At 42.3% G+C, this 24,887-nt stretch overlaps 2 protein-coding genes and 2 long non-coding RNA genes across 9 annotated transcripts; 2 read left to right on the top strand and 2 right to left on the bottom strand.

The window, feature by feature from the left end:
- Positions 1-8: 8 nt before the first annotated feature.
- Positions 9-2,200, bottom strand: LOC126927981 (uncharacterized). Its single transcript, XR_007716116.1, has 2 exons — positions 1,363-2,200; positions 9-1,253 (listed from the first exon to the last, which is right to left on the bottom strand). It is a non-coding gene; the product is annotated as an uncharacterized LOC126927981 (long non-coding RNA).
- Positions 2,201-3,216: 1,016 nt separating this feature from the next.
- Positions 3,217-13,598, top strand: LOC126927977 (A disintegrin and metalloproteinase with thrombospondin motifs 1-like). Of its 4 annotated transcripts, XM_050743935.1 has the most exons (6): positions 3,228-4,467; positions 7,244-7,519; positions 8,174-8,298; positions 8,614-8,706; positions 9,305-9,819; positions 12,694-13,598. In XM_050743935.1, exons 1-5 carry the CDS (start codon positions 3,906-3,908, stop codon positions 9,542-9,544), a joined length of 1,296 nt encoding a protein of 431 aa, XP_050599892.1. In that variant the 5' UTR covers positions 3,228-3,905; the 3' UTR covers positions 9,545-9,819; positions 12,694-13,598. The 4 variants fall into 4 exon arrangements, with proteins under 4 accessions (XP_050599895.1, XP_050599894.1, XP_050599893.1 ...); XM_050743938.1 differs by lacking the exons at positions 9,305-9,819; positions 12,694-13,598 and adding an exon at positions 8,825-8,902 and having other exon boundaries at positions 3,217-4,467; positions 8,614-8,701; XM_050743937.1 differs by lacking the exons at positions 9,305-9,819; positions 12,694-13,598 and adding an exon at positions 8,825-8,905 and having other exon boundaries at positions 3,218-4,467.
- On the top strand, positions 9,928-11,887 carry LOC126927978 (A disintegrin and metalloproteinase with thrombospondin motifs 14-like). 3 transcript variants are annotated; one of them, XM_050743939.1, is made up of 4 exons: positions 9,928-10,860; positions 10,930-11,043; positions 11,108-11,255; positions 11,434-11,887. In XM_050743939.1, the coding sequence occupies exons 1-4, from the start codon at positions 10,781-10,783 to the stop codon at positions 11,515-11,517; spliced, it is 426 nt and encodes a 141-aa protein (XP_050599896.1). In that variant the 5' UTR covers positions 9,928-10,780; the 3' UTR covers positions 11,518-11,887. The 3 variants fall into 3 exon arrangements, with proteins under 3 accessions (XP_050599896.1, XP_050599897.1, XP_050599898.1); XM_050743940.1 differs by having other exon boundaries at positions 9,930-10,860; positions 11,108-11,240; XM_050743941.1 differs by having other exon boundaries at positions 9,931-10,860; positions 11,108-11,240; positions 11,442-11,887.
- Positions 12,826-13,793, bottom strand: LOC126927980 (uncharacterized). The gene is made up of 2 exons (XR_007716115.1): positions 13,460-13,793; positions 12,826-13,341 (listed from the first exon to the last, which is right to left on the bottom strand). It is a non-coding gene; the product is annotated as an uncharacterized LOC126927980 (long non-coding RNA).
- Between the last annotated feature and the right edge of the window lie 11,094 nt (positions 13,794-24,887).

Raw genomic sequence — 24,887 nt, 5'->3', positions numbered from 1 at the left:
CATTAGAAAATTGTACACAACTTTTATTTAAATTCCTTCGTACGATCTCTGTACAATATTCTTTTATTAATTATACCTTAATTTTCTTTTTATTTTACTTTAATTTTTAAGTATCCTCCGATTGGTTTCCAATTATTTTGATTATTTTGCAGGAAGCCAACAATTTTAACGATCGGCATATTTTTCGATACTCGTGAACAAGAGTGTACAACCTGGACGTTTATACACACCCACATTTCTCTCAAACGCACAAACATCCGCATTCCGTTTATAATACTAAAATTTCGCTGGAAACAGGGAAACGCGAGATCGGGTATCTACTAAATCGCTTAAACTATATAGTTTATACCAGCGCGTTTACAGCTGTAACCAATTAACGTAATTACACTGCCTAAATGAAAGCATTCAGTTTATACTCGTGCATTCTGTTCTTTCAACAGCATCCTGGAAATCTGCGTATTATCATTTTCGTAGAAATCGAGAGAGCTTAGGTTGAATGTAGATCCGACATCGTCAAACGGAAAATTACAAAGTTCTTGAATTCCTGGAAGTTTTTAACGGGATATAGGGTTTTGTTCCAATGGAAAACGCATATTCGTTTCTAGGAATCGGTTTTAATTAAATTTCCACATCCGTGAACAAAGGGATATGATTTATCGTGCGATAGCATATAATGAAAACTAAGGCAAAGAATGGAATTTTTTTATTTTTCGCAGAAAACGCGAGACGACATCGCCTTGTTAAGAGGAAATAAAACCATTCCAGGAAAGAATAACGATCGTCGTTAAGCGTAATGTAATTTCTTTCTGAAGAGTCATACTAATCTATCGCCCACGCGTAATGCCTCGATGCTAAGCATCTCTCATTTTGCATCTCGTTCGTTGCCATTCATCTCGTCGTGTAAAACGCAAATAAAATGAAAAGAAATAATTTTTATTCCAAGAAGCAATTATTCAAACAACAATTTATCAACGGATAAGAAAATCAGAAATGTCCCTTTTAATATTTTTAAAATTAATATTAAAACCATCTTTCTCTTCTTTTTTACACTCTTACTTATCTGAAATTCTTTATCTCCTAATTTCGATAAACCATTTTACAAAACGTAGGCTATTGTCCGTTTTACGTTTAACTGTTATGAAATTTTGCAGTCCATTTACGCATAATCTTGCGAGTAAAGTACATTTTGCCAAAAGTAATCGAGCGTCTGTCTACTTTTGAACAATACTGTACCCAACAGCTACTTACAGTGGCTACAAAAAGTATTTCTGTATTATTTCTACTATTGTGTTTATCCCAGCGTGTTAATCAATTATATTAATTGAAAGCATATTAATTGTCCTCTGTCTGCAAAAGCCTTACCGACATTTACACGCTGGATCGTTTAGGATCATGCAATATCTGTTTACGTTCTCGTGTTTTAAAAAGTGTGCTCAAAAATTCTTGAATACTCTTGCAAGTTGCTAGAATATCTTCCAATAATTTTCATATCGATACATGTGAATCTTTTTAAGCGAAGCGGAATCTAAGCAAAAATATGAAGAAAGTGGAAAATCATTTAAAGTCACTGGTCGAAAACCACCCACTATGCAGATGGACAGATAAATTTCGCGTCACTTGATAGTACTATCGTATGACTACGAACTATTGACACTAGTTGAAAGCGAAATGTAACGGCTGATGAAAAGAAATTGGAAAAGATAGAGATACGTAAGTATTAGCATTAGGTTGGCATAAAAGTTTCTTTCGTTTTGTGAGGAAATAATAAATGTACATTTTTTCTATCATATTATTGTATTGAATTATGTATGATCTATTTTGTAGTAATAGAATCCATTTTATTTTATTCATACAGAATTCAATAATAATAACATTATATTTCCTTATAAAACTAAAGAAACTTTTGGGACAACCTAACGCATATAAATACCTTTTCACAGCCACTGTATAAGATTATAAAAGATACTGATATACAAGATATTGTTAGCTGTAGCTGCACACCCACCACGCACTGAGCATCGCAAATATCGAAAGCCCTGAAGAAAATTTGAAGAAGAAATGCTGTAATTTTATAAAACTGAATTCTAATCGACGAGACGAGTAAACGTGTGACAGATATCGTAGAATAGAAAATAAAAAAAAGTGTGTAATAGGCAAAAAAAGAAATGTTTAATATAAATTTTACTTAGAATTCATACACGTAAGTAGATATGACTTTTCTGCCAGTCACTGTGCATTATCTCACATAATTTATCTCTCGTACTTATTCTTTCATCCAGGCAAAGGAAGCTGTCGGAACAGATTTAATTCCCGTTCATTAGATTCGTCGCCTTACTGAATACGATATTCTCGAGTTCGCGGTTCAAGGGAAAGCGAAGAATTCTGGTGGGGTCGAGAGCAACGTTCAAGATGAAATCCTCGGCCCTTGTTAAATCGTCTCGGTCGGGGTCGAACAATGCGTTCGCCAGCATCCTCGTTTCTCGGTGATTGCACATAAAGCTGCCATTATTAGAACTTCAGTGGGCGGTAAGCGCTGGTGCTTTTTCCAGTCTCGCGTTCGCGCTTACTCTTACGCACAATTCGCCGCTGCACTCGCGTGCGTTTCCAGCCGCGTTCATCCGTCCATGTGGCTTCCAGTCGTAGCACGAAGCTCGTTCGTCGCGTTTACTCCACTTTTTTCATCGAAAAATTTTATCCGGAATATCACGTTCGACTCGACGACCGATTAATTATCGTATTTTACTTTCACCGATGGTGCATCATTTTCATGGGAAACGTTTAAATTTCCACGTGGTGCCACGTGGTGGAAAAATTGGCCACCAGTTGCTGCACGACGCTCCTTCGTCGCGTCTACTCTACTTTTTCGTCGAAACCTTCTGTCCGGGGGTATCGCTATCGACCCGAAATCCGATCGATCGTCTTATCCTTCCGTCCTTTTCGCGAAAGTCGTTCGAATTTCTGTGACGCGCGCGTGGAAAACACTGGCGCGAATCTTCGAGTTAGTGAGAATCTTTGGCTCGAATTTGATGATTCGTTCGCGTGGGAATCGCACGGCGAGGCGTGCGATTGTCGCGATCGCTCTTATCGCTCGCTCCACTTACGTTCCGCTTCGTTCTACCGACTACTAGTTTGCTGCATTCCCGGTTACTTTACTGGTGGTGAATCGTTAATCGACGCGAGTTACCGCCGACGAGCTTGTTACGATACGCAAGTACAGTGGAAAAAGGAGTTTAGCGAAACAGTTTCGTAAAGCTAAACGATTGGACGAATCGAAAGGAATTGGAAGTCGTTCTAAGAATTCTGTTCGAAGACAGCTTTGAGAAGGCGAACGGCGATTGAAAAAAGAAGAAATTGAAAGACGTCGAAGGAAATCGAGAAACGTTCGAATTCAACGAGGCAGTTTCCTACGCCTAGAGACGATGATCGAAGGAAATTGAGAAAGATTCGTCTGTATTTTAAGATTCTGTATCAATTTGGTATAAATAGGTCGAGCAAATATTCACGGTTAATCTTTTCGATAAAGCACTACCTACAAAACCACTGCATTCTATGATTTCATTTCATCTCTGGCGTACCGTAGAATCGTTCCCTTCTCCATTATACGATCGATTAAACAACACCCTGTGTATTAAAACCAACGATTCACCTTCGTATTACTTCCGCGCGAGCTACGTGATAAAGCGCGAGGCATTGAAAATGTTAGATCGCGAGAGTATCGTCGCATCCGCGTCTATATGACACGGCGTTTCGAACGCGTTACGAACCGGCGAAATGAAATGAGAATATCGGGTCTGCGAACTAGCTGCTTTCATCGCGATAACTACGTCTGCGAGTGAACGAGCATGCCTGGCGAGTTTTGGGTAGCCAGAAAATCCTATTGAAATTTCGATCAAAGCGCGCGAGACATGACGCGATCGAAACTTCCCAGTTTTCTCCTCGCCACGTGGCTGCTCGGCACGATCGCTACTAAATCGCGAATGAGCGACTTTCTGCAAAGCTTGCAGGACTACGAGATCGTTTACCCTCGAGTGATCCCGAATGAGAGCGCGCGGAACAGAAGATCGACCCACGAAGACCGAGAAACTTGGCGCGAGTATCTCCACCAAGAGCCGGTGTTCCTCGAGATCAGTAACTGGACCGTAAGGACCATGGCCAACGATCGATTGATACTGTCGTCGAATTTCACCGTGAATTGGGTGCGCCGGGGTAAAACCAAGTCCGAGCGACGTAACGCCAAGGCGAACTGCGATCTTCGACAAGGCAGCTTGGAAGGAGACGCGAGTTCCTTCGTCGTCGTGACGATATGCGAAGAAGAAGTGTACGCCTTGATGTTGATCGGGCAGAGATCGTTCTTCGTTCAGCCGCTGACGAATGGCCAGCATGTGATGTTTCAGCCGAAAAACGAAAAGTGGTGGTCGATCAGGAATAATTCGAGCTTCGTGTCTGTGAATCCGGAAAATCCTGCAGGTGAGAAGGATCGTTATCGCGATGGCTTTTCATCTTTCGTTAGACGGTTGGATGTAGGTGATTGGTTGATCGATTTACCGACTTCCTTGCCAATTATGTTATAAGCTTCTTACTTTGCGATCCGCCGTTAATTGCTTCTTCTATTCTAAAAATGACTCTGATCGTGATACTGTAAGAACTGATAGCGTCGATATGATAATACCATACATAGAGTATGAGAGTAATCGTAGTACAAACGAATATATATATATTCGGTTTAATAAATTTAATTTAATAAATTTAAACCGTCAAACAGAGAGGGCTTAATCTGCAGGCAAAAAGAAGAAAAAGAAATAATCATTTAGAAAGCGAACGACCATTAGCTAATTCCAATTTGAAAATATCGCCAAAGTCAAAGTCATTTTGAACAAATGTTTCCTGTACGCGTTACCGTTTGGCCTGGACGAACTTCTCGGACGTTGATGTCCGTACATTTATATATATATATGCATTTCTGATAATCATTTTCAACTCGCACAGAGAAGAAACATCACTGAGGCTACCGTGAATTAAATTCGCGAATCAAGTAACAGGATAGATACGATTCATACGAAGCTTTGCGTCGTTATTCGAGGTAGGAAAAGCTTTAGCAGTGATATCGAGAAAAGCGAAACTACGAAATCATCGCCGTCGTCGAGACAGAAATTGCTGCGAATATCGCGGAAAGCAGAGCGACGGTAAAGAGTATTACAGGAAAAAGTTGTTCGGAATATTAGCCTTGGCAAACATATTTCAAAGCCGTTGAATATGGCGAGATTGTCCGCTTTGTAAATATTTACCGAAAAACATGTCGTACGAAGCTGGGCAATAAACGCGTTTTTCCACAGTTACAAACAAGTATCGTACGTATGAAACAAGTAACGACGAATTTTCCATTCCACGGCACGCGACAATTGACCGTATTATCAGCGTTTCGTCAGACTTTCAAGAACTGCGTTTTCTTTTCTGTATTTATGATTTCGCAACTGTAAAACGGAAGGTTTATTCTGGAGATGCGAGTTCGCGTGAACAACTAGCGCAACGAGTAAAAACACGCGGTTTTTGGAACTCGATCGAATTGGTGGCAACTGTGTGTACGAGATCGTATTAATCTCATCGTTGATCGATGTCAGGCTTCTATCCGAGCACACGGACAACGTTCTCCAACGACCAATCAAAGATACTAGATAATTATTTTGCATTGTATCATTATTGTAGCTATTAACGACACGGGCTTGTTGTCGCATGATAAAAAGCATGCAACTGCGCTGACACGATAATACAGCGAACCTTTGCACGCTGCGATGGAAAACGCGTCGCTACCTGCTTCGTACGAACGATACTCGTTTGGAATTCTGTAAAGAAACGTCCGTTGACGAACATTATATAAAATTCTTCCTTCTTCTTCTTCTTCTTGTCTGTAAATCAACTCCTTACAATTTGGCGGTTTAAATTTGGCACACCCCGTATATACAGGATGCAACCGAACAACGTCTGAAAGCGAGAACAACGCGAATCCTTGTGGAAAAATGAAGAAAAAGTATAGGATAAAACGTTCTCATTTTCGACTTGGAGAATCGAGTCTGAAAATTTATCAAGTATACTCGAACTGTATCTGAATATCGGTTCGAATAATAAATTTATTTAATTGTATAATTAATTTATTACAAAGGAAATACAATCTGGATGTGAATATCAAATGGAAACAAATTTTGCTAAGTTGAAAATCGATCGTATCGTAATTTCCACGACTCGTTGTTTACGGATTAAAAATCTGTTTTACGAATACGAGGACCTATATATCTACTATTATTAATCAATTTTTATGAAAAATTTCGTACGATGCGCGGATAAATTCTAATTTGATAAATTGTTGGAAACGTGGAAAATTGAATGCAATAAAATTACGTAGCACGGTTTACACGGTTGCAACTTTATGACCCATTTAGGTCGAGTAGCAATGAAATTTATTGCATATATCGGAAATTCAAGGCACGTAATTGGCAGTTTATAAACAAATTATTTGTTCTCTTAATTAAATTGCCCGCGTCGAAAGCTGTGAAACGTTTTTGTATCGAAATCGAAGAATCCAACATCGCGATCCTATGGATCGAAGAATGCGACGTAAATGTTCGAAGTATGGTTGAGAAACGATAGAAAATTCCAAGTGTTACGCTGTATTTCTCGTTCGATTTAAATCGAAATTTTAATGAGGAACAGCGCCGATTGATATTTAAAAGTGAAAGTGACGGTTAAGAGCAACGAAGAGCAGGTTTTGTTAAAAGCAATTGGTCTATTTACCTCGCTGTTTAAACGGCTTTGTTTGACGTTACTTTGATCAATTTCCATTGACACTTTTATAGATAGCATGCTTTTTTACGGATGGAAAGCCGTCTGATGGAAATTTGTCTGAAATGTCCGTCGTAAAATTGCATTTTCGCGGGCAACAGAAAACAATGGAATTTTGTACAAAAGCGCAATACTTTAATTAGCGCAAAATTCCATTTTCCCCGCTGGGAAATTGAATTTTCTATTAAAGCGTGATACGTTTAATCAGCGGTGGCGTAAATTCAACAAACTAACAACTGGAATATTGACTTGTCACAATTTTGTGACACCGTATATGTCGTTGATACGTTCCAGTCTGGTCGTATTTACAATTTCAGAAATTTTGCAACTATTTTTTCATTTTATCCGTAACGAGAATAGCGAAGATAAGACAGGCAAACGTGGTAAAACGTTGATAATTCGGTTACAGGGAAATCGAATAAATTTGAAGTTGAAGAAAGTAAGAGAAAGTCGAAACGAAGCAAACGCGATTCCTTAAGCCACGATGTTCAGGGATTTTATAATCTTTCCGGTGACGTCTTCGACGTGGAATACTCAGAAGCTGAGAAATTGATTCTGTACGATGAAAAAGACGATGTCTCCACAGAATACAACGATACAATAGTGGAAGAATTATCGATCGACGTAAATCCCGAGGAAATTGGATACTTCTCTGGTCCTAAATGGCAAAGGAACAGATTATCAAGTAAGTCAAATATTTTTCCAAATGCCATTCTTGTACGATCGTTGCTTTTCTACTTGCCACGTACAATATAGCGGTTAATAAATTAACGAATCATCGAATATTACTGAAAGAAAGAAATTGTACTGATATTCCAATCTATCGTGTACAAAAGTAATAATAACAGCATGTAATATAAGAATAGCTCATCTTCAGCCTTAAAAGGAACTCGGTTTACAATTATTCTCCCTATTGCGTTCCACTCTCGCTTGATCTTCTACACGTTCATTTATATTTCGCTGTTTTTAATTTATTTCATTATCCCCTGTCTATTACACATATGTATATTGTCCATTGCACGAATATTTATCTATCTTGCCTAATTTAATGTAAAAAAATAGAAAAATAGAAAAATTTGCTGGAGGAATACGTTTACCAAAATTTGTCAAGAATTTTAAAGAAATTTGCAGGATGAAATTCACGGTGATACCGAATTGATATTTTTGAAATTATACTTTTGAAATAATTATTTATATCATAATAATTATTCCACGAATACTTGCTCGTAGATATTAATTTATGCTTTTAATAACCATGCGTTTAAGCTATCAAGTCGAGTCGAGTAGACTTTCTAATTTCGTGGAAGATAAGTCGATTTCTAAGATAAGTCATTTCTAGAGAAAAGACCAGCTGCTAAGGATTCGCCGCCACGATGGCTAGAGCTTGGAATAGCTGCTGATTACTCCGTGGTAGATTTTCATGGAATTCGAGTACAGCAATATATCTTGGCTCTTTTAAACATCGTAAGTAATACCAAACGAAATTCTGTTATTATACTTAGATATAGAATACCTCCTTCTACATATGTACGCAAGCAACCGGGAAACCGTAATGGAATTTTGTAATCGATTAATTTCAGCCATTCGGTAATTGGTTTTCCAATGCTGTTGAGATTAATAACGTACATTTCCTAAGATAAATATAACGAATAAAATTAATTTTTTAAGAAAATTATATAAGATACGATGTATTTACGAGAGTTTTGAATAATAATTTATTTGTAAGGCTGTAATACTGTTTTAACGCCTGTTACATTTTCGTACGTATTTTAATTCTAGGTCAGTGCAATTTACATGGATCCATCGCTCGAATCCAACATGATTCTAGTGATCGTACGAATGATTTTATACGCGGAAAAACGAGACGGTATGGTAAGCGATTTCCATTAAATTAAATCATTTAAGTGTCAATTATTTTATTTTCTACTTATCTGTACAGTGTATGGTATATAAATTATATAGGTCAAAATATCTGCGCACGACGTTTTAGATCGATAAAATGCAACGAGTTCCATTTTGTTAAATTGGACAACCGTGAACGATCCCTTGGAAACAAATTTCCAAACAAACAATCTTCACGAATCATTGACAAACCTCGCATTTATCGTGTATCCGAAATATCTGTATAATCGACTATTAAACCTTTTTCATCTCTTAAGAATCTTAATTTAATGTTATAGACCTATGATAATACCATTGATATACGACACTTGCGATTCCTTTTACTTTTCTTTTTCTGCTATTCTTCTCTGCCGTTGAATCAACATTTCAACATTTTTCAGAAAGATTAAAATACTAACAACGTTACAAGTTACATTTGATTACAATCAACAACACGATTACTTGCACATATATTTATTATCATTGACGAATATTTATATATAGTATATAATGCATGATGTAATAATAAATATAATATATTCGTAATATTTGCTAGCTTTTATTAAGAAAATATTAAACGTTGTCGTAGGTCCGCCGTGGCGATGCCAGACGATCTCTCGAGAACGTGAACAAATGGAACAGAAAGATGCTGTCCTCGAAGGACGTAAATCACGATGTTGCTGTATGGTTGACGCGGTTAGATATAGGAGGTCCTTCCGGTTACGCACCTGTGTCAGGAGTATGCGATCCCGCGAGATCGTGCGCGTTAAATCGAGACGAAGGCTTGACCAGCGCCTTTATCATCGCTCACGAAGTAGCACACATGTGAGTGTCCCACATGTTGGGATATCGTTGGCAAACTGAAATATTTATAACTGGCCTGGGTATTTACGCAGAGACCGTGTGCTATTTATTTATGCAAATACGCACTTTTACGAGAATAATTTGAAAAATGAAATCTCCATAGGAGAACTTATTATCTTTACCGAATATCACAACGAGTACTGTACTTTGAATCTGCCATAGATCTTTGCGTATTATGTGCGTTCTTGCGGCTTTGCGATTCCTATCTATTTGTAACATAAATCTCTTCTAGATCCTCTTGTTTCGTTCCTCGCTTTTGTCTCCAAAAAATGACGTTTGCTTTTTGAGACAAAAGCGATACTGCGTTTATATTTATATTTAACATTAGCGCGTTCTTATTGCCATTATACTTATTCGCTACACGGAGGATGTAGAAAAATTGTAGTAAAATCACAGTATAGAGGAATTCTACGCTTCTGGATCGACGGAGATTTAAAAAAGTGGGACGCAAAGTTGACCTTGACCCTGTTTCTCAGCGTCAAATTTCTTTTTATCGCATCGTACGGTACTCGTCGCGAGTGTTGACTTTGCAAAGGAAACCGTGGCTCGCAACTCGTCCGTCCTCATAGAAAATAATATTACAAGGTTGCATTAGCTGTCGCATAGATGCCACAAACAATATGCTGGTATTTCTCGCATTCAAATAGAAAGTAAATAGCGCGATACTAATGACGAAACGGGAAATTAAAGGAACCAAAGAGAAAGGAGCATCTAACTTTGTAATCTGGAAATATTAGAAAATCGCTTACCGTATGAAAAGACTTTTCCAGAGCGAGGAGGTTTCCATGTTACTAGTTTTTCTTCTTTCTTTTTCCTTTTGCCAATGAACGCGCGCGCAGAGAACGTACGAAGGTGAACAACGTTTCTTCCGAACAGAATCGCGTTTCTTTGCGCGTTGGTCGATGTAACTCGCGTTGTTCCACCTAAGAAACGTACAAGGTTGATCGTGCGAAAAAGAAAGAAGCGATCGAAAGTGCTTGACAACGAGATAACGAGGACAACGAATGCTTCGTGACGGTTTTTTTGCACAAAACTACCAAGAGAGCCGCTCCTGCGTAATCTCCTACAAACGCCAACAAGATTATTTCTTTGTCCGCTTCGACAACGACACAAACGTGTTTCCCGTAGTCTAGGTCTGACTCACGACGGAGACGAAACGACCGGAAACGCGTGCAAGGAAGAGGGATCTCGAGGAAGCGTGATGGCACCGATGGTCGCTGCCACGTTCCATCATTTTTATTGGTCCCCTTGCTCGAAAAAGGAGTTCCATCGTAGAGTGAGGTAAGGATGCTCGTTCTACACAAGAATATCCTTCTTAGAATTACATACTCCTAAAATAGGTACTTGCAGACGGTGGTCCTGTTTGTCGAATAAGCCGAAGCACGATGGCCTCTCCCAACTGAGAGACACCATTCGCGAGACGTTTACGATGGACGAGCAGTGTCGCATGGAATTCGGCGAAGGGTACGTTTCATACGCAAATTATCGTTGCTCGGCCTTTCGATAACGAGTTTTCCATCGAATTCAGTTACGAGCACTGCAAGACCTTCGACGTGGCGGAACCGTGTTCTCGTCTGTGGTGCGGTAACAGTAACGTGTCTGAAACATGCAAGACTAAGAAGGGACCGCCTCTGGAGGGTACATTATGCGGTGACTCGAAGGTAAAGCGACAGCAGGTAGTTTAACTTGGTTACTAATAATTAAACCGCGGAGTTTTACGTTTATACGTTTTATATTTATATAAAATATAATTATAATATATAATATTATACATATAATATTATATAATATTTTATATTAATATTATATAATAATTATATAATATTATAATTATATAATATTTATATAAAAAAGATTCGCAGACGAGAAGATGCACAGGATGCCGAAATGGCAATAAATAATAACGGAACAATTGTTTATCTAGAGCCCACTTTTTAAGTCGTATTCATGGAGATACGAATTTGCGTAGATATCTACAGTCTACTGATGAACGATAAGTATAACGAAAACGAAATGAACGATTAGCACGGTTTAATCAACGCGTTTATAACTGCCTTCGTTGCACTTCTCACTGCGGACGCGTTAAAGAGTTATCTCGCAAGGAAACAATTTTTTTAATTAATTACGATAATTAGTAGCGAATAAATAGCATACGTACCATAGTAGACACGATTAGTATGTTATCATGTATCAATACACGTTATATACAGTACAGTATAAATATTTCAGTGGTGTATAAACGGTCGATGTCAGTCGACGAATAGAAAGAGCTTCGATTTCGGTATAATACTAAATAAACCGAGAGACGGAGGTTGGAGCGCTTGGAGCGGCTGGGAGAAATGTTCGAGGACTTGCGGAGTAGGAGTACAGTGTCGAACGCGAAAATGCAATAAACCTTTGTTAGTATTTGGATTACCTAATAGATTTTTGCGTATTATGTGCGTTCTTGCGGCTTTGCGATTCCTATCTATTTGTAACATAAATCTCTTCTAGATCCTCTTGTTTCCAAATTATTTATTATTATATATGTCGAATTGTCGTTTGGATTTCGAGCGCGAGACAATTCTTCGTTAGCATTTGCCATCATGATGTTCAATAAAGGTTGTATTTTCATAAAATTATATTTCTTTACAAAGTTTGATAAATAATTAGTTTAACGGTTAACTAAGATAACAAACAATAAGTAAACAAATGCTTTAAATAATATTCTTGGGTTCTGTAACGAATCCACGGTCAACGGGAAACTTTCTGTACGTTTTAATATATTTTTGATAGCACACTGACACGTTCACTCAGGCACAGGGTTTCTCTAAGACTGACTCCAAGACGATGACAGTAAACTCTCCAAGGAGATTGCAAAATAAATGACAGATACAGTTACATATATCAAATACATATCGATCGGGAATATCAACAAATTCCCAAGCGCCGTAACTAGGCAGTTCCACATAAACCAGCATTGCTCCTGATCAAGACTTGATTGTTTATACAGCGTATCCCTTAACACTGGAACCTCCTTTGTAAAACATTTCGTTTATCCCGTGACGGTGGCTACGTTCGGCGACCAGTTATGTCACCCCGAGCCCAAGTATTGAGAAATCTTCCAAAAGAAAGGCTCGATGTCTCTACATCTCCGACATATATATATATATTTCCAAATTAGTCTCAATTTTTACCGGTGTAATCATGATAGACACGTCTCGTTACATTGAAGTGAAGTGAAGAAAAACACTAACACACATAATATATATTCGCAAAAATCTTCTATCTAATATTTTCGTCAACTACTGTATACACATTTATTAGATATTTGTGTGAGATTAAAATCGACAGATACGATAAAAGAATATTGTAGAGGTATAGCAATAAGAAAGTACAAGGAAAGTATAGCTCGTTAATTTGAATTACACCAGATTGTCAGTCATCTATTAGGTCGTGTTAATCTCTGAATAAATTCTTAAATAAATAAGTGTTAATAAAGATAAAGATAAAGAAGTGTTAATTAAACTAGAGACACTTAACATTTATTAGCATTTGTTCTTCCCCATTACTTCTTGAATAGGTCCTTTAGGGAAGAACAGAGAGACGGTTCGCTGGATTCCGTCTGATTCCGATTTTGATTCTTGGTATTTGAAAACCAATTTGTCACTTTGCCTGACATTGGTTTGTTCGGAGATACCGAGGGCTTTCCGCTCGACCCGGAAGCCCCCGTATCGTTTCCCTTTTGCGCCGTTAACATCTTCTCATTGCGCTACCAAATACCTACGGACAAAATTGTTCTTATAAATTTATGAATATTATGTGTTTACGTATTTGAATGAAAATTTTTATGAAACGAGATTTCGCGTTAAAATACGTAATAGTTACTACGATAATTTACATGTTCTTTTTACCAAGATGAAAATGTATATGTAAATTTACTTGATGTATATGTAAATAGAAATATTTATATGTAATATTTATATGCTTGTATTTAAAATATTTTCATGCTTAAAGAATAAAGGTCATAATGTTATAAATATTTAAATCCTTGCACCTCTCCTTTATCGCGTAAGAAAGAGAAACTAAAAGTTTCACTCCAGAGAATGAGCTTCGTTCTAAAACAAATCAAATAACATATATTTCAGTATTTAACTGTTATTTAATATTCCTAATATTCCTAATAATATTTAATATTCCTATATTATTAATATAGATGAGAAGTCGATAAGATAGTTTACAATCATTAAGTACAGTATCGCAGATCCACCATCAGAGGTCAGTAATATTAAAATAAAATTCATGTTGGATTAAAAGTGTGGTTAAGTTGGGGCTAACCCCAAATTTGCAAATTTTGACCTAAGTCAAAAAGTGGCCATTTTTGCACCTCCTCGCGAACGAAAAATTCTTGTGCGACGTTTAAGAGAATTTATCAAAAAAAAAAAAAAAAAAAAAAAAAAAAACAAAGATTTATTAGCATTTATACGAAATGTGACATGGAAGTTGAAAAAGATGAGTGTAGAGATAAAAAAATTAAGCAGAGGTCAAACTTACGCGCTTCACTTGATCTTCATTTTCTTTAAATTTTGATCCAGCTGATAAATCAGTAATTAAACCAAGGGAACTAAGTTTGAAATCAAGCGAATCTGAAATACTATCAGACTGTTGCTACGTGAGAACAATAGCCATCTTGTACTTCGTATTTGCTCGATTCCAAACTCTAATCGATATACCAACAGAATTTACCAGCAAAATAATTATTCAGAGATTCTGTCGGTAAAACAATTGAAGTTTAAAATCGAACGAATCCGAATTACTGCGAGATCGTTGGTGGCTATTGTTCTCGTAGCAACAAACTGATGGTACTTCAGATTCGTTTGATTTCAAACTACAATTGATTTATCAATAGAGTTGTCGAAGAATTATTTTGTCGATATCGGTGTAGAACAATAGCCAACAACGATCTCGCTGTACTTCATATTTCCTCTATTACAAACGTCGATTCATTTACCAGCAGAGCATCTGAAGAATTATTTCACATGGATCATGTAGAAAAAAAACGAACACGAAAATGGAACTGTAATAACATTTTTTGTTCCTTGTTGAGAGCCGTTCTTAAACATTTTGTAGGAATTTTCCCTTCGCAAGAAGATCGACAAATAACCACTTTTGATGCTCTGTTTTCATCCCATATGAATTTTATCATTAATATTACCGATTGATAATAATGTCACTGCGATATTGTCCGCAATGATTGCAAATTATCTTCTCCACGTTTCACCTATATCGATAATACAGAATATCAAACAACAATTATTTAATTTCACGTTGTGGTTGACTTTATTAATTTTTACGATAAATTGCATTCTCTGGAAGAGATTTTACGATTTACGATTTTCTTTTTCATTCCTCCTTTCACCTACGATGGCTCTTAAACAAGAAACGATATCGTAACGAGAAATACAACTTACCTGAGCGTCCACTTTGTTGTCCCATAGTGTTGTCCCATACGACTTTGTGTTTGACCTCGCTATTAGGGGACTTTTTACCCAACGTTTCCTTCACCGCCTTCACTACCTTCGATTTATCGAACTTGAGACTTAAACTGGCCGTTACTAAATCTTCCGGCTTCTTCGACATCGGTTGGTGTCTCTTCGTGAACCAATTCGACGGTGCCATAAAGGTCGAAATAGCGGCTTTCGAGGATCCGCTAAGCTTACTTTTAGCTCCGTGCAATGTCGACACGTCGAAGCTGTTGGAACGGAAGCTCTTCGATCGACTTCCTTTCTGTTCGGTCGTTTTTCCGGGCCAGTTTGATTTGCTATCGTCCCGCGAACTCGGCGCTTCCTCGCCTCATCGGTTGATTTCCGTCGCGGAAGACGCTAACGAGCTTAGGATCGATATCAGATCCGTATTAATGCCCGCAGCACCGGAAACGGATGCACTCGCGGCTCTTGGCAGTTCCGAGACGCGCTTTCGGAGAGAAGACGTCGGCGAAACCGACGGAGTAGCCATTTCAGAGAATCGTTGTTTCGGCTGTTGAGTGTAACGTTGAGCGGAACTGTTACCCTCCAGCGGCTGTATTTCGTACACTTGCTCCGTCGACGTCCTGTACATCCTTAAGCGCACCTGGCAAACGGATTGCTTTTATTCGAAAGACAGTTTCTTTTTTATCATAATTCGTGCGTTATGATACATGTTTCAGTTCGTTCGTGAGTGCCGAGGCGTGCAGACGTGTGTCCAGTGCCCTGCAAAGTCCACAAAGCTGCACGTGGCCATCCAGTTGCTGCTGAGTGCCGAGACGTGCAGACGTGTGTCCAGTGCCCTGTGAAGTTCACAAAACTCCACGTGACGCCCATCTGTCGAAAGCGAATCCAACTAACCTAGCCAGGGGTTAACAGCCTCTCGACTAGTTCTTTCACACTGAATTAACTAGCTCGATGATGGCTCTATCATTCCCAACAGGCTCCCCGGAGCTAAATTATAACACCGCCATTTTTCCTCCCCCGTGGCAAGAGGGCAACGCATCTATCCTGGTAAACGACCATCGCACGAAAAAACGAAAGCTCGAACCAACCAAGACAAATGTAAACAAGAGTCAAACTAAACCACCAGCCAGCCAAGTGACCACCTACAATAGATTCTCAATACTAGAGTCCACGGAAGACTCCATGATTACAACCGAAAAGGTAAATAATCTCCATACTCAAAGAATTCCCCCTCCCCCACCGATATTCATTGACGACGTAATCGACATACAGTCAATGGTTAAGACTATCGAAAAAGACATCAGCAAAGAGGACTACAAGTTAAAGATTAACAACAACCACGTGAAAATACTGCCGACCCACCCAGACGCCTATAGAAAGTTAACCAAGCTATTAAAAACGTTAAACGCTAAATTCCACACATATCAGCTCAAACAAGATAGACCATTTCGAGTGGTGCTACGCAACATCCACCACTCAGTCGATCTAGACGAACTAAAGTGCGAACTGTTAAATCACGGCCACGAAGTAACTAACATCAGCAACATTAGGCATAGAATCACAAAAAACCCACTATCCTTATTTTTTATAGACTTAAAACAAAAAACAAACAACAAAGAAATCTACAACATCAATCGGCTGATGAACTCCATAGTTAAGTTCGAGCCACCTCTTGCAAAGAAAGAAATAATACAATGCAAAAGGTGCCAAAGGTACGGCCACACGCAGAAATACTGCAATCATAACTTCCGGTGCGTAAAATGTGCAGGTAATCACCCCACTGACCAATGCACTAAATCCCCGGAAACCCCGCCAAGTGTATCCACTGTCTACAAATACAATATGGACAAGTACTATAAGGTAAGTAAACATACGGCTCAGGGGGTTTCGGAGCTTCCAGGCCCCGTCGGGGATTCGAGTAGCGTCCCAGGCTCGACCCGACGGTCACCCAACGACTGGACGAACGGCGAGGGGAAGGTCGATCCCAGGGCCTCCCCTCGTTCGGTAAACACGACCGGGGACCAAGAAACACCCGCAGTTGTCACAGAGGAAAAGATGTGCAAGAAAAGCACAAGAAGATACCTCGAATTTGATGAAGACATCGCGGGAATCATCGAGGATGTCGAGATGCCAATGCAGGCACTCAAGGATAAGACACCACCCACCGAAAAGGCGACCCGATTCGCCAAGGAAAAAATCCCGAAAGGTGACAAGATCACCAGATATATGAGAAAGTCCCCAGTAGAGGGGAGCGCGTGCAAGACAACGAGAAGCCTGGCCAGGAGCCAGCCGATGGCAACGAGGGACGAAGCGGCCAGCACCTCGGAGCTAGACACACCGGCGGAAATGTCGGACAGCGGCAGCGAAGCGGCGGCACCAAGGGAATGTCTCAGGAGGAAGGCCATGGCGAACAGAGCAACGGCCGAGACCAAAAGCAATGACGAGGACAGTATCGTCATCAAAATGAGCGAATGGAAGGCGATGACGGAAATCATCACAGAAGTCTTCCGCGAAATCCAATGCATAGGTAGCAGACTCTACCTCATGAGCAAAAAGGATACCGACATCAAGAAAAGGAGGGACGCTATCAGTAAAAAAGCGATCAAGCTCCACTCGATGTTGGACGAGATGAGGCTCAAGAGGAACGCTAGGATAGTCACGGCCACCAGGATGACCACCCCTCCGGGGAGGAGTGAGGAGAAGGAAGGAAAAAGGAAGGAGAGATCGCCCGTCGAGGGGAAGGGCGACACCAAGAGAAAGAGACCAACGACCGTGGAGGCATCCTACGCAGGAGCCTGTGCCGGCAACAGTTCGGCAAAAGCGACTACGGACTGCACGGACAGCGATGTAGAGGATGACTGGATCCCTGTCCGCGGAAGGAGAGGAAAAAGAACGGACACCCCGACGGTGGTCAGTAAGGCGAACGCAGGAAGGGCGGCATTGGACAAGCCAAAGAGGCCGGAGGGACCGAAGAGGATACGTAACAGACCAGAAGCCATCCTCGTCAAAGTAGGGCAAGACAAGGAGTGGATCCAGGTCTACAAAGACTTGATGGGGGCAAGGGAGACCCTAAAAGAGAGCTGTGGAATTAGGAGGACCAGAACAGGTGACATTCTGATCGAGCTGAAAGCAGGTAGCAACGCCAAAAAGACCGCGGCGGATATGAACACGGCGCTAAGAGGCAAGGTGAGAGCGCTACCAATGCGCGACAAGACCTCCGTAGAGATCAGGGATATAGACCCGCTCGTAGGCAAGGAAGAACTAGCCAGGGAGATAGGAATGCAACTGGGCATAAGCGACATCACTGAGGTCGAAGTAAAGACCCTAAAAATGGCGCCGTGGGGCACCCAATCGGCAATAGTGACGATGCCGAAAGCCTATCTGGCCAAAGAGGGGGCGAGCCGGAAGATCAGAACCGGCTTGACGATAGCCACGATAAAGGCACTACCCAATGTGGTAAAGTGCTACAGATGTCACATGTTCGGTCATATCGCGAACAAATGCACGGCGATAAGCCCTGGAAAGGAGATTTGCAGGAAGTGCGGAGCCAAAGACCACACGATAGCTGCCTGCGCCAACGCACCCTGCTGCTCCATCTGCAGCAAGGAGAAAGGAGTGAAATTTGACCACGTAACCGGATCCCTGGCTTGTCCAGAGTATAGAAGGCGGTTGAAAGCGAATAAATGAGGATACTGCAGATAAACCTCAACAGATGCAAGCTGGCGCAGGACATGATGCACCAATGCGCGATCGAACTTAGGCCGGATATAATAATAATTTCCGAGCCGAACAGGCAGCTACCGCACTGGTTTAATGACACCAAAGGAGACGCCTCGATATGGGTCACACTCCTCAACGGCAAACTGCCTGATGAAACAACAGAGGTCAAGAGCGACGAGATAGTGGGCGTCCGCGTCGGCGACGTCTTCTGCTTCAGCGGATACTGTTCGCCCAACATAAATATGCTAGCATACTCCGAATACATAGACACGCTGTCGACTATGACGAAGAGCGCTGCTAGAAGACACGACAAGGTCGTCGTGGCCGGAGATTTCAACGCAAAGTCAACCTGTTGGGGAGGATCGACCACAGACAAAAGAGGGAGAGTCTTAATGGAGGCACTAAGCGGCCACCGGGTGTTTCCATTGAGGCTCAAGGAAAAGTACACCTTCTTCATGAACGGGAAGACGAGCTTCCCCGACATAATAAGCGTATCCAATAAGGTCAGCGAGATACACGCTGGAATCGCGGTCTTGGACAAATACTCGGCCTCGGACCATCTGTACGTGCTCCACAGGTTTAAGGCGAGGAAGACCCGAACCGTATCGAAGTTCTACAGGTACGTGACCAAGGACATGTCGCCGGAGGAGTTCCTGAGCAGATTCGACGACACACTGAAGAAGGAGGACCTCAACGCGGCTATCGGAGAGGATGGGGCCGAGCCCCTGCAAAAGAGCATCGAAGGTACGTGCGAAGGGATGCTAAGGAAGTCGAACTGTGCGGCGAGCCGCAAGTACGCAAACTACTGGTGGAACCCGATGATCGCGGAACTGAGAGCGCAGGCGCACAAAGCGCTCAGGAAGGTGACGAGAGAAAGGAAGAAGAATGCCGGCAACACCGAGCCCCTCGTCAACGCCTACAAGGAGATCCGAAGGCAATTAAAAAAGGAGATCGCCCGCAGCAAAAAAACAGCCTGGGCAGAATACTGCAAGATACTGGAGAGCGACCCTTGGGGCAAACCCTATCGCACGGTCATGAAGAAATGTAAAAGCAAGGGACCAACCAACGACATGCCGATCGACATGGTGAAGGCAGTCCTACAGAGGCTATTCACCTTGGGACACGGACCCCCCCATTATGAGGGCCGCGAAGAGACAGAGACCGAAGAAGAAGGAGATATTAGCCTCAGCGTCGCCATCGGCGAAGGCGATGTCGTCGATGCCGCCGGAAGAATGAACACCAAGAAGGCTGCAGGAGTCGATGGCGTGCCGGGCGAGATCGCGAAGCTGGTAGCGAGTCGCAGGAGCGAGCTCGTGACAAGGGCGTTCAACGGCATCACTGAATCAGGAAGGATCCCAGTCTGCTGGAAGACGGCCAGAGTAATACTGCTAAGGAAACCGGGTAAGGATCCCAGTCTCCCTAACGCGTACCGGCCGATAAGCATACTCCCAACCATGAGCAAGATCTGTGAAAAATGCTTTAAGAAGATCATCGAGAGATGCATCGGAATGGACCCGTTCCATCGGAGGCAATATGGCTTCAGAAAGAAGAGGAGTACGGTAGACGCCATCACGCAGGTGATGAAGTTTGCCAACATCTGCAAACAGAAGAAGGTAGTATGCGTGATGATCACCCTGGATATTAGCAATGACTTCAATTCGCTCAGCTGGAAGAGCATATACGAGGAATTTGACAAGAGGAAGCTGCCATGGAAGGTCAAAAGGCTAATCGGCAGTTACCTATCCGGAAGGAGGATCATCGTGAGCAACCAGCACGGCACGGTGGAGCACGAGGTGGCGGCGGGAGTCCCGCAGGGATCCATCCTCGGACCATTCCTGTGGAACTTGGTATACGACCGGTTGCTCGAGAGACTCGACAACATGCCAATGGTCAGAGCAACCGCCTTCGCGGATGATCTGGCCATCACATGTTCCGTCGGGAGGAACGAAGAGGCCTCCGCCAAGGTCAACACGATGCTAAGGATCGCCAACGATTGGTGCACGAGTGTCGGGCTCACCCTGGCGAGAGAAAAGACGGAGGTCATGTTCATCACAAGCTTGCGAGTGCCGAGAGTGGTGAAACTCAGGTTGGGCTCCTCGGACATCGAAACGGTCGATCGCATCAGGTATCTCGGAGTCGTCATCGACTCCAGTCGGAGGTTCGGTGCGCATATCGAGATGGTGTGTAACAGAGCCGACAAGTTAATAGGAGCCCTTAGGGGAATTCTACCCAACACCAACGGGCCGCCCAGCTTGGCTCGTAGGCTCTACTACAATGTGTGGGAGGCCATCGTAACTTACGGAGCACCGGTGTGGGCTAGAGCAGCGAATACCGATAAGAACAGGAAAAAGCTGAAACGAGCACAACGAACGGCCCTGTGCATAACAACGACGGCATACCGTACCGTCTCCCACGCGGCACTTTGCGTGTTGACCGGGAATCTCCCGATTTACATAAAGATAAAGATGCTCGGAGAGAACTACGAGAGGAACAAGATCCATGGGTCCAGGATTAGCACGGATGACGGCTGCAAGCTGAAGGAGGAACTGGAGGCGATTCGCAAGAAGGCCCAAGAGGACTGGCAGAAGGAGTGGAACAACTACAAAAAAGAAAATATCACAAAGAAGCTAATATCGAGTGCGCTGCTATTTACCAAAAAGAAGATGGACATCGATCACCACACCATGCAGCTGCTAACCGGGCATGGGAGCTTCGGTGTCTATAGGAAAAGGATCGGCAGGGACAGCGACAGCAACTGTCTCGACTGTGGAGACCCGAACGACGACGCAGAGCACGCCCTCTTCGCGTGCCCGAAGTGGACGGACAGAAGGATCGAGCTGGAGAACGCTCTGGGCGGGAAGATAGACGTGGGCAATCTGATCGCCACGGTGACCGCCAAGGACGAGAGCTGGAATAAATTCAGGCAATTCTGCAAGACCGTCATGTGTCACAGGAGGGTGACAGCGAGGGCCTGGGAAGAGGCAAGGAGGAGAACGAGCGAAACAACAACTACGCGGAGCAATGAGGGCAAGAACACGAAACAACGAAAAACCGCAGAAGGAGACCAGCCCAGTATTCTGAACTGGCTGAGAGGACGACATGAGCAGTAACTGCCCGAAGAAGTAGATACTACGGGGCACGAAAGGACAACCCTGATGACTGCCGACAGGTTTTACCGGGGTTGTCTGCCCCCCAAGCGGAGGAAGAAGGAGGAGAGGTTTTTAGTGGGTATGGCAACGACATTCGACCGACTCCCACATAACCCAGTGATGCGGGTCACTGGGCATGCGTAATAGCATTTTCCCCTCCCCACGCAAAAAAAAAAAAAAAAAAAAAAGAAAAGTGTATCCACTGTCAAGGAGAGCATCCTGCGAACTACAAAGGATGCTCAGCCTACAAAACACTACATAATATAAAGTATCCAAAACTGAGACCCAAGGACATAACCATACAAGAACCTAAACCCCAAAAACTCACCACACCAACAGTATCCTATGCACAGGCAACGCAAGGAAACGTAAACAACTCGAAAACACACAGTGTACACACAGAAAATAGAATTCTCACCCCACAAAACACAGACAACTTTACCAGACTCGAAAAACTTATCGAGAAGCAAACTGAGCAAATTAACAACTTGCTGTCACTACTCACACTACTCTTCATGGACAAATTCATACGCACAGAAGCAAAATAAAACCAATGCGAATAGCTCTGTGGAACGCCACGGTCTAGAACGGTCTAGCTCAGCACAAATTTGAACTAGAACTATTCTTAAAACAACAGCAAATCGATGTGATGCTCATATCCGAAACCCACTTCACCGACAAAAACTACCTCAAAATACACTGCTACAACTTCTACCACACCCAACACCCCAGCGGAAAGGCCCACGGCCGCACCGGAATCATAATCAAATCAAACATCAAGCACAACGAACTTCCACCATTCCAGAAAGACTATCTCCAAGCAACAAACGTAGCAATAGAAGACTGTCATGGTACAATCACCACTTCAGCTGTATACTGCCCTCCCAGACACTCCATCGCCAAAGAAGACTTCGACAACTTCCTGGACACTCTGAGCAATAGATTCATAGCCGGAGGAGACTACAACGCCAAAAACACCCAATGGGGCAGCAGACTGGTTACAGTAAGAGGCAGAAACCTCCTCAACAGCATAATAACCAACAACCTCAACTACCTTACCACATACGAACCCACACACTGGCCCACCGACACAAACAAAATACCCGATCTCCTTGATATCCTCATAACTAAAAATATCTCGTCAAGACACGTCCAAATCAATTCCTCGGCTGATCTCTCCTCTGACCATTCCCCCGTGATAGTAACAATCAGTTCAACTATCATCGAGAATACACCTAATGGCTCCATTCATAACCAACACACCAACTGGCAGCTCTTTAGAGAAGTCTTTACCCGCACAACTTCAGCCTCAACCTCACTAAAAACCAATGACGAAATCGAAGCAGCCACGGAATACCTAAATGCGAGCATAATAAACGCTATCCGCGTCTCCACACCGGCAAAAACGTCCATCAGCAAACACGAATATCCCCAGTACATATTAAAAAAAATAGCAGAAAAACGTAGACTAAGAAGAGTATGGCAGACCCATAGAACACCAAAGGACAAACGCAAACTAAACAACGCAACTAGAAAACTATCCAAAACCATAAAAAACTACGATAATGACTGTTTTCACAAATATCTCGCCAGCTTGTCCCCCACAGCCGACTCCAACTACTCACTATGGAAGGCCTCCAGGAAACTCACGCGCCCCCCACAAATAATACCTCCAATCCGCCGCCCGCAAGGCGGATGGGCGCGTAGCCCTATAAAAAAAGCCAACCTATTTGCCAAACATTTGTCTGAAGTATTCAAACCCCATTCCTCCGTAGCTGCTGCAGACGTTACCGAATACCTGCACACTCCCTTCCAAATGTCCCCTCCTATTGAACCCTTCACTTCTGCAGAGATTATAGAAGCAATCAGTCGCCTAAACCCCAAGAAAGCAGCAGGTCACGACCTAATAGGAAATAAAGCAATCAAGGAACTTCCCATAAAAGGGATTGCACTCGTCGCATCAATCTTTAACGCTATCCTCCGCCTTCAACACTTTCCCAAGGCTTGGAAAATCTCACTAATCACCCTCATCCCTAAACCCGGCAAACCAATATATGAAACCACCTCCTATCGCCCAATCAGTCTTTTACCTACCCTGTTTAAACTATTCGAGAGGATGCTCACGAATCGTCTCCTTCCACTCCTAGAACAATCGAAAACACTCCCAGATCACCAATTCGGCTTTCGAAAACAACACTCAACAGTAGAGCAAATCCACCGCATAACCCACATGATCAGCCAAACCCTTGAAAAGAAAAAATACTGTTCAGCGGTATTCCTAGACATCCAACAGGCACTCGATAAAGTATGGCATGAAGGGCTACTCTACAAGCTTAAAAAAATCCTACCCCACCCATACTACTCCATCTTAAAATCCTACCTAACCAACAGACAATTCATAGTTAAATGTCTAGACGCCACTTCCGCAACATTTCCAATAGAATCCGGCATACCACAAGGTAGTGTCCTCGGACCCCTACTGTTCTCCATCTACACTGCCGACTTACCCATATCAAACGAGGTAACAATAGCAACATTTGCCGACGACACAGCACTATTAGCTACCCACGCAGACCCGGCAATTGCCTCATCCACTCTCCAGCGAAGTCTCGACTCCATGGAAAAGTGGTTCCAAAAATGGGGTTTTAAAATAAACGAAAAAAAATCCTCCCATGTAACCTTCACGCTCCGAAAACAAACCTGCCCCCAGGTCACCATTAACAACGCAATAATCCCAAGCAAGGACTCCGTAAGATACCTGGGCATGACCCTGGACAGGAGACTAACTTGGAAAAAACAAAGCAACTAAAGGAAAAACTAAGAAAATTCTATTGGCTCACGGGCCGACGCTCCAAACTAAACATACAGAACAAAATAACCCTCTACAAGGCCGTAATAAAACCTGTCTGGACCTACGGAATCCAACTATGGGGAACAGCAAGTAACTCCAACATTGAAATACTCCAACGCT

This window comes from Bombus affinis, unplaced genomic scaffold (genome assembly GCF_024516045.1).
Source record: "Bombus affinis isolate iyBomAffi1 unplaced genomic scaffold, iyBomAffi1.2 ctg00000410.1, whole genome shotgun sequence".
Lineage (NCBI taxonomy): Eukaryota > Metazoa > Arthropoda > Insecta > Hymenoptera > Apidae > Bombus > Bombus affinis.
This window is presented reverse-complemented; position numbering and strand designations above follow the sequence as displayed.